The following is an 11232-nucleotide window of genomic DNA, read 5'->3' as shown; positions in this document are numbered from 1 at the left end:
TGTAAACACACACGAACCTGAGTGAGCACGAGAAGTCCTGATGTCTACGGAGCCCCGTGTTTCATCACACATACAACATAGACGTGCTGGAGGCCTGGGCAGTTCGGTAGTTTTTCCGCTGTAAACTCTATCTCTTGGGAGCAAATCATGCATTACATTGTCTTCCTTATCATTGTGTATCACTCCAGAGAGCCCTCTGAATCTTAGTGTGTGTTAAGAGTCAGGGATAGACTAGGGAGTTATTTGCTAGTGACTTCTGTGTTTTGTATCACTGAGGACAGTAGGCCCTGGCTCCTTACTCCTTACTGTAGAAACTGCTGGAAATTACTGACGTGCCTAGTGGTGGAGAAGGTGATCCTGTTCTTTCCTGCTAGTAACCCAGAAATCTCTGGCAAATAGCACCTAAAATATGACTTGTTATGATCATTTAACTCATGGTCACTCAACCTTGGCACTTCATGATTTGGGCTGGATGATTCCTGGGTAATTCTCTGTTACTGGCAGAAGCAGGGCAGGAAAGTGTCTTGTGCGTTTCTGTCTGTTTAGCAACATCCCTGGCCTCTTCCCACTAGACACCGGTAGCAACTCCCCCACCCATTTTACACCCTCCCTGCTGTGGCAAGCAAAAATTGTCAAATGTCCACTGTGGGAGATATCGCCCTTGGTTGAGAATCACTGACTAATCTTCATTACATGACTGCTTGCTTGGGGGGGGGCGGGGGGGAATGCTCTTTTGTTGAAGGATTAGGCTTCCGGTGTGTGTATCAAAGCATGACATGTCCCTAACCTGACTGAAGGAAAGCAGTTGCGATGATAGTGGTGGTATTCTTTATGCCTGCTTTCACCCCACAGAGGACGTGATTGGAGATACTCTTGCTTTTGCAGGGTCCCCAGAACTTTTGTTGCTGCCTCCTGTGCCACAGGGGTGTGGGGCATCCATGTGGGCTTATCTGTGCCCTCTGGAGGGTCTAGTATATCAGTGTTACGATAAGCACTTTGATTGTTTGAAGAAATAGTTTTTTAAAGAATGGAGCTTGTTTATGGGAGGCTCATCAAAAAACATTTGCTTGTTTTAGCTACCTACTACAAAATGCCTCTGTATGAAGATTCTGTTACACTCAAAGATTAATTTGACCATCTGCATTTTTCTTCGTAGGCCCGCCTCATAACTGGATGAAGGATTTTATTCTCACAGTTTCTATAGTAATCGGTGTTGGGGGGTGCTGGTTTGCTTACACACAGAATAAGACATCAAAAGAACATGTTGCAAAAATGATGAAAGACTTGGAGAGTTTACAAACCGCAGAGCAAAGTCTCATGGACTTACAAGAGAGGTACGTTTAAAAAGCTATAAGTCTTATTATTTATGTTGGCAAATACGATTTCTGAAAACGTAATGTGGGTGTGTGCTTACACACTTATGTTTAGTTTGTTACACATATCAGTAACGTATGTACACTTCATATTTTTATAAAACTTACAATGTCCTAATTATAGGTTTATATTAAAGGTATGCTCTAGTGAATAAATGGGCAGATCAGTAGAAATAAATATAGGTGGAGTGATATGTATGGTGAAATTTTATTTTTAATGTTTTTATTTATATTAGAGAGAGACAGAGAGTGAGTGGGGAGGGGCAGAGAGAGAGAGAGAGAGAGAGAGAGAGAGAGAGACAGAATCCGAAGCAGGCTCCAGGCTCTAGGCTCTGTGCTGTCAGCACAGAGCCCAACACAGGGCTAGAACTCATGAGCCATGAGATCATGACCTGAGCCAAAGTCAGATGCCCAACTGACTGAGCCACCCAGGCGCCTAGTGAAATTTTATTTTTAACATGATTTAGATAATTATGAATTTCTTAGAAGTCTCTTTGCTTGAAGAGTGATTCCCTGCTATCACTGTATTTTGAGCTCAAGATAACCAAACAACTATACCATGGGCCACCTGCTGTTTTGCTATTCAGATGTAAGATTAATAGAAAATAGTGTGATTTTGGATTGAAACATGTATTTTGTTGCTTGATATGTAGTTATTCTTCATAAAAAAGATGAAACTTTGGTGAGGAATTTTTACTTTTATCATTCTGTAAGGCTTGAAAAGGCACAGGAAGAAAACAGAAACGTTGCTGTAGAAAAGCAAAATCTAGAGCGCAAAATGATGGATGAAATCAATTACGCAAAGGAAGAGGCCTGTCGGCTGAGAGAGCTCAGGGAAGGAGCCGAGTGTGAGCTGAGTAGAAGGCAGTATGCAGAGCAGGAACTGGAACAGGTATTGACATTCCACAAAAAGGGTTTGTTAGGACGTTTGCGTTGCCACTCTGGGGGGGCTTTTCCTGTTTGGTCTTCTACGTTTAGTGGCATTGTATATTCTTCCTTAGTTAATAAAAGAATTCTCTGTTTGTATTGTTAGCATTGATCAAAGTCCATGTAGCAAATAACAAAGTAATAATTCAAAGATAAAGTTACCATCATGTTCACTCACTCATGAAATCTTACCCTGTGCCAAGTTAATTATCGCCAGTGAATTTAAGGTGTTTATTTAATCTAACATCTGTAATATGTTTTAGTATCTAACTGTAACCTAGTAAAGTATATCTAATGTTAAACTTCTCTGCAAGGGTAAAGAATCTCTGTTTAACATCCATTTGAATCCTGTTAAATGGTTTTAGAACATAATTTGCTAAAAATTGTGAAGCTGTCTAAAGAGATCTTTCCAGTATCCGCCGCTACCTTGCTAGTCAAGATGGAACGTGAGCCTGCAGGCATAGCTCGCTCCTTCAGGGAAGCGGAGAGGGGGTCCCGGCAGAAGTTAATTACAGACAGATATTTTAGTTTACTCACTGTTCTTGCTATAAAAAATTACCACAAACTTAGTGGCTTAAAACAACACACATTTGCTATCTTACAGTTCCTAAGACAGAGTTTAAAATAGACTCCCAGGGCTGCATTCCTCCGGAGGCTCTAGGGGAGGATCTGTTTCCTTGCCTTTTCCAGCTTCTGGAGGCTGCCTGCATTTCTTGGCTCTTGGCCCCCTCCTTCATCTTCAAAACATGTCACTCCAACCTCTGCTTCTGTGGTCTCCTCTCCTCCTTCTGACTTTGACCCTTTCTTTACTGATAAAGACGCTGCCGGCCAGAAGGCTTGCCCAAGATCAGAGAGTGCCTCGGTTGTAAAGCGGGGCCAAGGACCTGGGTGTTCTGCCCCCTGCTCTGCTGTGTGCCCTGTGGCCTTCTCGGCCAGGTGCTAAACAAGGAATAAGAATTGTGTGATGAATGAGTTTCACTTTCAACTCATGAGAAAATAAATGTTCAGTGTGCATTTGTTTCCTTCAGGATTGTCATTTTTGGTAGAATTTGTCTGACTAAATGCAGCCATCTCTTTTATTAATGGTTAGCTATTGTTTCCCTCATACCCCAGACATCTGTTTGTTGGATCTTTTCCCTGTAAGGAGATTGTTCTCTTAAGCCGACTCCTACGTGTATTTTATGGTCAGGTCCTATTTACCTGGCAAACCTTATCTGTACAGAATGTAGTAAAGGACAAGGGAGTTAACAGAAAAGAAAAGAAAAGAAAAAACGGCTTAGCCAAAATTCTGTGTTCAGAAGTTGGATATTATGCCTTTTATTCCTGTGAGAACTTATTTCCTTTTCCCACCAAGGCTTCTAACTCTTGGTTTATTCCTAGTACTAAACTAAAAAGCTTGCTAACTATTTTTCTGAGCTTTATAGGTAAGAAAGAGCAAATCAGAAAGCAGTAGTGATAATTCTTCTATGGAAACATAAACTGATAGCAGTATTTTACAGGTGACTGCAGAGCAGGCATCCTATAGAAAAGGACCCACAAATCACAAACATTCTGAGTTTTTTGGCAGAGAGGCATTGCATACGTCAGTAGACCTTAGGATCACCACGATATGTCCCAGTACAGATGTAATAGTCCTAATGAGATCCTGAATCAGTAAGGGGTGGTTTAAAGGAGTTACACTGGTATTTAAAAAGAACTCTGTCCAACATGATTATAGTAATAAGAAACACAATTTTAAGAGTGCTTACTGTGTGCCAGAAGTTTGTGATGTGCACATTGCAAATGATTTGCTCAGAAGTTTTAATCCTCATGATAAATAGATATTATCCTCATTTACAGATGAGATGTGGAGAGAGGTTAAAAAACTTGCCTGAAGTCACACAGCTGTTACATGGCAAAGGCAAGATTTTGTGTGTCTTATTCCAAGGTTGTTTTCCTATACTGTTAAAAGTTTTGTTTATAGAAGTAAATTTAACTGGGAAGCTAATTTACGTATAATGTCCTGTAATCCACAGCTTCACATAGTTGGAAGTATTACTGTAGCTCATCTGGGAGATAATCAGCTTCTCAAAATTAGAAGTCAGGAATATCTGGCACATACATTGCATCGTGCTATTTCCCCTAAAACAAAAACTTCCGGGTGAATAATAGTACTACTTCATGTTTTGTGTGGTTTACATACTTTTCACATAAATTACTTTGTATTTGAAGTTTCAAGAAAAGCAAAGTCGGGATGAGTCGTAGTATACATACCCTGTTCTACCCAAGACAATAAACCTCAGGTTAGAAAGTAAAGAACTTGCAGGTCACAGAAGTCATAATCATAGAGTTGGGTCTAGAATCATGTTTTCAGATATATAGGGTGTTTCTTTCTGTGATACCATGTTTTTACTTAGTACTGGTCTATTCCTGAGACACAAAAATTAGGTATATAATTATCATTTTTGTAAACAATTTAATAATTCATCATTTGTTAAAAGCTTTTAATTACTCAATTTTTACTGGGTCCATGCCCCTATGCATAACCATGTAATTCGAACTAAAGGCTGGAATTTACGTCAAATGATAAACTTAATGAATAATAGCAGAGAAAATAGTTAAAATAGTTGCTGTTACTGGCAGGTCCTGATTTCCAAAATTTTGAAACATTATTTGACAGTCAATCGAAGCATCTCAGCCTCAGTTAATGCTAGAAATATAATCATTATATGTTACATGCATTTATTGAGTTCTTTTAGGGGAAATAAATGTATGGACATAACATAAATCTTTATGATTAAAGAGAAAAACTTGAGTGAAATTTGAAAATAGGTTCCCTGTTTAGTTCCTTGGCAGTGAAAATTGTGTAGAAACTTTAGAAGATTGACAAGTGTAAATCTTGTGAGAAAGAGGGCCTGCTGACCCAGACTCGGTGGTGGTATATGGAGCTCCACGTTCCGGGACCTGGCCTCCAACTCTATCTTCCTGAGGGAGAAGGGATGCCACACAGCTTAGCCAGCCAGTGGAAGCCAGTACTGTCCCACGCTCATGGCACGGTGAAATGTGTCGGGCACGTGTTGCTTAGGATTTTGCTTTCAGGGAGTAATGTCTCACTTTCTGATTGTCTACTTGGTGCCCCATTGTGATTTTGTTTTCTAATTTTGGAGTTTTGAAAAAATACTTCTTTTTATACTTTGCTTTCTATAGTATCTGACAGCTGTTCCTTTTCTTTATCAGAACAAACTTGTGTACAGTACTCTTATTAGTTTATTCTGGCACACGGTAAAGTTTATTTAAGTAAGTTGGGTTTGTTCAGATCAGACGTTGTTCTGCACATGAGTTTCGGAGTGCAGTTTCTAGTGACCTTACTTGGCTTTGAGGAAGATAATTTGCAGTTACGGTGCTCCAGAAGTGGGATGCTCCCCAGTTCATTTGTGACTTTGTCTCAAGGTCTTGAGTAGGTACATAACTCTTTATATTCTATTGTGTGTCTTTACATACCTTTAGCTTGAACTCTTGCTAGTTTTCAGATGAATCATTTCTAGAATGAATTGTCTTTTCTTTCTGTGTTCTTTTCATAGGCTTTAAGAGTTTTTTCCTTAGCATCTAATACCAACTGATGCACTAAGCATTTTAGTTTTCTAACTGTTTATTGCCTGGCTCTCCTAAAGGGCAGTCAAAGGAAGACTTTGACACCCTGACCCTGAAGCCTAGGTATAGTTTCTCATGGAAACATCAAGCAGAGGCTCACTCAGAACCTATTTTCTTAAAATTTACACATGGTCTGCCAGTGCTGATTTATCTACTTTCTGGTATGTTAGAAGCAGTGAATTGAGTAGAAGCAGGTGAAACAGACTGTAATGGACAGACGTGCTTGTAATAGTGAGAAATAAGTAACCATGAAGAAGATGTGAAAACCTTCAAAAATGGTCCATGTAAATAGCTTACAGTAGTGCCCTCTGGGAACATTAGAAGGGGCACCAGGACAAGTGTTTTCACTGTGTTTCGGATACTTCTTTGTGTTCTCCACAAACAAGCCCCGCGTTATGAGAAAAACATGATCAGTTTTGGTTTGTACGTGCCTGGCATTTTCTTCTCTCTGGTGAGTCTGGCTATTATAAAATATAAAAACTAAATAATACAGCTTAAGATCTATGTAAACCCCTTCTACCCCTTAGCTTTCCAGCTTTGCTTAGTGAGTTAAGATGCACTTAAAACTTCAGTTTTAGTTTAAAATTTTTTTTTTTAACATTTATTTATTTTGAGAGACAGAGAGAGGCAGAGCATGAGCAGGGGAGGGGGAGAGAGAGAGAGAGAGAGAGAGAGAGAGAGAGAGAGACAGACAGACAGACAGAATCTGAAGTAGGCTCCAGGCTCTGAGGTGTCAGCACAGAGCCTGATCCAGGGCTCGAACCCACAGACCGTGAGATCATGACCTGAGCTGAAGTCAGACGCTCAACTGACTGAGCCACCCATGCGCCCCAGTTCAGCTTTAGTTTTAATGTTAGAAATACATTGTTTTAAACTCAGTGATTTGAGAAAGATGTTTATGAAGAGCATAATTCAAATTGCTTTCTCTCTTAACTTTGATACCAAAAAAAATCTTAATTTCTTAAAATGTATCTCAATATAAATATCTTTTTTAAAAAAAGACATTTCTCTCTCTTTCTTGCTCCGTCTCCATCCATCTCCCCCCCCCCCCCCCTTTCTCTCCCTCTCGCATCCATTCTGTCTCCCCCACTCTTCCTTCCTCCCTCACTCCCAGGTTCGAATGGCACTGAAAAAGGCTGAAAAAGAATTTGAACTCAGGAGCAGCTGGTCTGTCCCAGATGCACTTCAGAAATGGCTTCAGTTAACACATGAAGTAGAAGTACAGTACTACAATATTAAAAGACAAAATGCTGAAATGCAGTTAGCTATTGCTAAGGATGAGGTACTCTATTTCAAAACTTAATACATTTCTAAAGAGATTAACCAATTAAGACAGAAAAATATGAATAAAATCTGTATTTGTTGTACCTTCTTTTTGTGAATTGAAACTTATCTTAATGGACTCTTATAAGGCCGTAGAGTAAAATTACTGTATGTAGAGAAGTATATACTTTTCAGAATGACCTTCATGTCATTTAAAAACCATCCCTGTTATCGTTATCACAAATGTTTTATACAGAGCTTTTCTCCTCCAGGTTGCTTCTTCATATCTGATTCAGGTTAGTAGTTACTAGAAATTAATATTTGACTCTTAATTAAATTGTGTGAAATAAGATTAAGTTTTAATCTGATTTCTAGCAAAAAAAAAAAACAAAACTCAGTTCACTCACTAACACCTCATTGCGGTAGGATATAATTAATGTTATTTTGTTAGTTTTAATAGAAGATTCGGGTCTTTTCTGAACCATCAAAATAAGTGAAAAATTTTCCAGAACAAAGTTTTGAATTCTGTTGATTGGCTTAGGAAAGCATGCTTTCTCCTTCATCTGTTTTCTTTTCTGGAAATTAGGGCCTTATTTTGGCTATATAATTCTCCACTGGTTTCATCATTATTAATATATTCAAAACAAAATAAGCTTGTATGTGTGTTATTTTTTTTTTCCAGACCTACCTTATTTTCTCTCTCCTTGGGTTTCTAGGCAGAGAAGATTAAAAAGAAGAGAAGTACAGTCTTTGGGACTCTGCATGTTGCACACAGCTCCTCCCTAGATGAGGTAGACCACAAAATTCTGGAAGCAAAGTAAGAATGTTATTTTAGTTACCTGTTTATTTGTATTATGCTGAAATTTGTAATTTATGAACAATTTATCATTTAATCACGTACAATTACATAATTTATACTAATTCTGAGAATGGATAATTCCTTTTTGAAATTAGTTTATTGCCATGGTCTGTTCATGTAGTTGCCCTTTTTTAGTGCCATATTAAAGACTCGTTGATACCATAAGTAATTTCTACCTTGGCTTTTACAGGAAAGCACTCTCCGAGTTGACAACTTGTTTACGAGAACGACTTTTTCGCTGGCAACAGATTGAGAAGATCTGTGGCTTTCAGATAGCCCATAACTCGGGCCTCCCCAGCTTGACCTCTTCCCTGTATTCTGATCACAGCTGGGTGGTGATGCCCAGAGTCTCCATTCCACCCTATCCAATTGCTGGGGGAGTTGATGATTTAGATGAAGATACGCCCCCAATAGTGTCACAGTTTCCTGGTAAGTGCTGAATTCAAAAAAGAGAGTTTGGTGCAGTTTTAAAATTTTTTTTTATGTTTGTTCATTTTTGAGAGGCGGAGAGAGAGGGAGACACAGATTCCAAAGCAGGCTCCAGGCTCCCAGCTGTCAGCACAGAGCCCGACGCGGGGCTCGAACCCATGAACTGTGAGATCATGACCTGAGCCAAAGTCAGACGCTTAACCAGTTGAGCCGCCCAGGCGCCCTGAGTTGGTGCAGTTTTTAAAGTAACTTCCTACCATGCCTTTTATGACTCATTGACTTTGAAATCTATGATAAAAATTTTGTTCGTTCTTCATTTTCTCTTTTTTCTACTTGTGATTAATAATTTGTCTTTATTATGTGAGAATAATACATCAGATGCATGTCTGTGTATATCTATACACACACATATGTATAAAGTAATACATCATACATGCTAAATAATGTACAGGTGAAGTACTCAGCTTTGAGGGTAAATATCCTTTCAAATCGCAGCTTAATCTATAGTAAAAATTAGGGGAAGATCTTGGAAACTTGAGTTCTGGTCCTAGCTCTGCCACTGACTAACCAACTGTGTGACTTTGAGCCCGTCTGTGATTTATCTTAAATTGAGTTCCCCTTCCCAGTAGGTGTGTTTTTGTTGTTGTTGGTTTGCTTTTCTAATTCTGTCCTTTCATTGAGAAGAGTATTATTATCTTGCTGTATTTTAACTCCTGAAGCCTTGAATCCCTTTACTTTTAAATAAAACTTAAACTGTGCTTATGTTAAGGAAAACATTTTTTTGTTGCTAGGAAGTGGAATGCCTCCAAAGGAGGCTTTTAAAAAACATTTTTTTTTATAATTCTTTTTTTAATGTTTGTTTATTTTGGAGAGAGAGGGAACGTGCACACATGCACAAGAGAGCAGGGGAGGGGCAGAGAGAGAAGGAGACAGAGGATACAAAGCAGGAGCCCGATGAGGGGCTCGAACCCAGGAACCGTGATATCATGACCTGAGCTGACGTCAGATGCTTAACTGATTGAGCCAAAGGTGGTTTTAACGTGGACAGTTTTCATTATATTGCTTTGTTATGCTGCATTCTTTGAAAATTTTTACATTGTAAGGAATGCATTTTGGTAGGAAGGTGAAATTTAAGTATTTTAGATTTTGTTAATTATTTTTAGAATTTATTAATACATATTTGGACTTTTTGCAAAGTTCTGGAGAGCCTGAATTTAAAATGGGTGTATTCTTATATTAGAAATCATTTGAAAAACTCTTCATCCTTGTTATTGCCTGCCTGATTCATTCTCCCAATCTTTGTGACTTTTCGAAACAGTGTAGGTAGAACAAGATTCCAAAGAATGGAAAACAGAATTTAATTATTGATTTGGTTGAAAACCTACACAGAAATTTTAGTCTCAAGACAAATCGTATGTAAACATTTTCCAGTTTGAATTTTTTCTGTCCAGTTGTTACAGTTTTCCTGATGTTACGATTTACAGAGAGTTCTAATTTTTAAACTTTTATGAAATAAAGCCCTAAATTTGCAGATAAATAGTGAATGACTATGCGCTTGGGTTCATTTCTGTGGCTTTAATTCTCAGGCTTATTGGCAGACAGATAACAGGAGTCAGCTGGGGAGCCACCAGACTCTTAAAACAGGAGGGAAGAGAGGACAGATTATAAATGCAGTGAATGCTGGAATGTGCTCATTTCACTGGCCCCATGCTGCAGGGTGGTTACAGTTGCAAAGTTATACCTAGATCTGGGCCAGCTCTGCTGTTGGAATATTGTCAACTTGTGTTTATTTGAACGATATGTCCTTAAACTTGCCAAATGCAACACTGATTCGTAAGTATTTGATTTTGTTTAAAAATTGTAGCTTTTTTTTGGGGCGCCTGGGTGGCGCAGTCGGTTAAGCGTCCGACTTCAGCCAGGTCACGATCTCGCGGTCCGTGAGTTCGAGCCCCGCGTCAGGCTCTGGGCTGATGGCTCGGAGCCTGGAGCCTGTTTCCGATTCTGTGTCTCCCTCTCTCTCTGCCCCTCCCCCGTTCATGCTCTGTCTCTCTCTGTCCCAAAATAAATAAAAAAAAAAAAAAAAAAACGTTGAAAAAATAAAAATTGTAGCTTTTTAAAGTCACAGTTCCTCCTCGGAATCCGTAATTCTTCAGTATCAGAAGTATGGATGAAGATATGTTCCCTAAATTAACTAATTTATTTTCTTGGCTTTTTTGTTTTGAAGTTCTTTTGATAGCTTATCTTTGATAAGATATGATATGATATCTTTGATGGGGCAAAATACAGCTCTGTGTGGCTAATTACCTTAAGTTTTCAGCGATTGTAAAATACAGAGAAATTTGAAATTGAAAAAAGTATAAAAGTTGATTTTAAACTTAGTATGATGTTTTAGAAATTCTGTGATCAAATTTGTTATCTGAACAAGAACTCCTGCCAAAGATTGCACTTTGAGAGCTCTACTTCCACCCAGTGGCACAACAGTGATACTGCACTCTGCTTAGTTAGGAAAGCACACTTTCTTATGCTATGGTAGGATGAAGTCTAGGGCAGGATGAAGGCCGTTGTATTATATGCCCTCTGAAAAGTTTTACATTTGTACCATGGGCATGTGTAAATTGTCTAAGTGAAATAACGGTAAGGAAACATGCCTGTGGTGTGTTGAAAGCAAAGTAAAAGATTGTAGAACTGTACACAGAATAATACCGTCTGTGTTTAATTTTGCATAACTAAAAAAGAGAGAGGCGCCTTGGG

At 38.8% G+C, this 11232-nt stretch overlaps 1 protein-coding gene across 3 annotated transcripts in view; it reads left to right on the top strand.

Annotated features, from left to right (window-relative positions):
- STIM2 (stromal interaction molecule 2) overlaps positions 1-11232 on the top strand; it is a 152020-nt gene that overhangs the window by 127048 nt on the left and 13740 nt on the right. For 2 of the 3 annotated variants that reach the window (XM_058722899.1, XM_058722901.1), the window contains exons 6-11: positions 1157-1334; positions 2088-2265; positions 7045-7212; positions 7466-7489; positions 7910-8010; positions 8243-8481. In XM_058722899.1, the coding sequence (XP_058578882.1) occupies positions 1157-1334; positions 2088-2265; positions 7045-7212; positions 7466-7489; positions 7910-8010; positions 8243-8481 (888 nt within the window). The remainder of the gene's footprint in view (positions 1-1156; positions 1335-2087; positions 2266-7044; positions 7213-7465; positions 7490-7909; positions 8011-8242; positions 8482-11232) is intronic. The other variant, XM_058722900.1, reaches the window with a different exon arrangement.

This window comes from Neofelis nebulosa, chromosome 3 (assembly GCF_028018385.1).
Source record: "Neofelis nebulosa isolate mNeoNeb1 chromosome 3, mNeoNeb1.pri, whole genome shotgun sequence".
In the NCBI taxonomy this organism is placed as follows: Eukaryota; Metazoa; Chordata; class Mammalia; order Carnivora; family Felidae; genus Neofelis; species Neofelis nebulosa.
The sequence above is the reverse complement of the archived record's forward strand: the minus strand, read 5'-3'. Positions and strand labels throughout refer to the sequence as shown.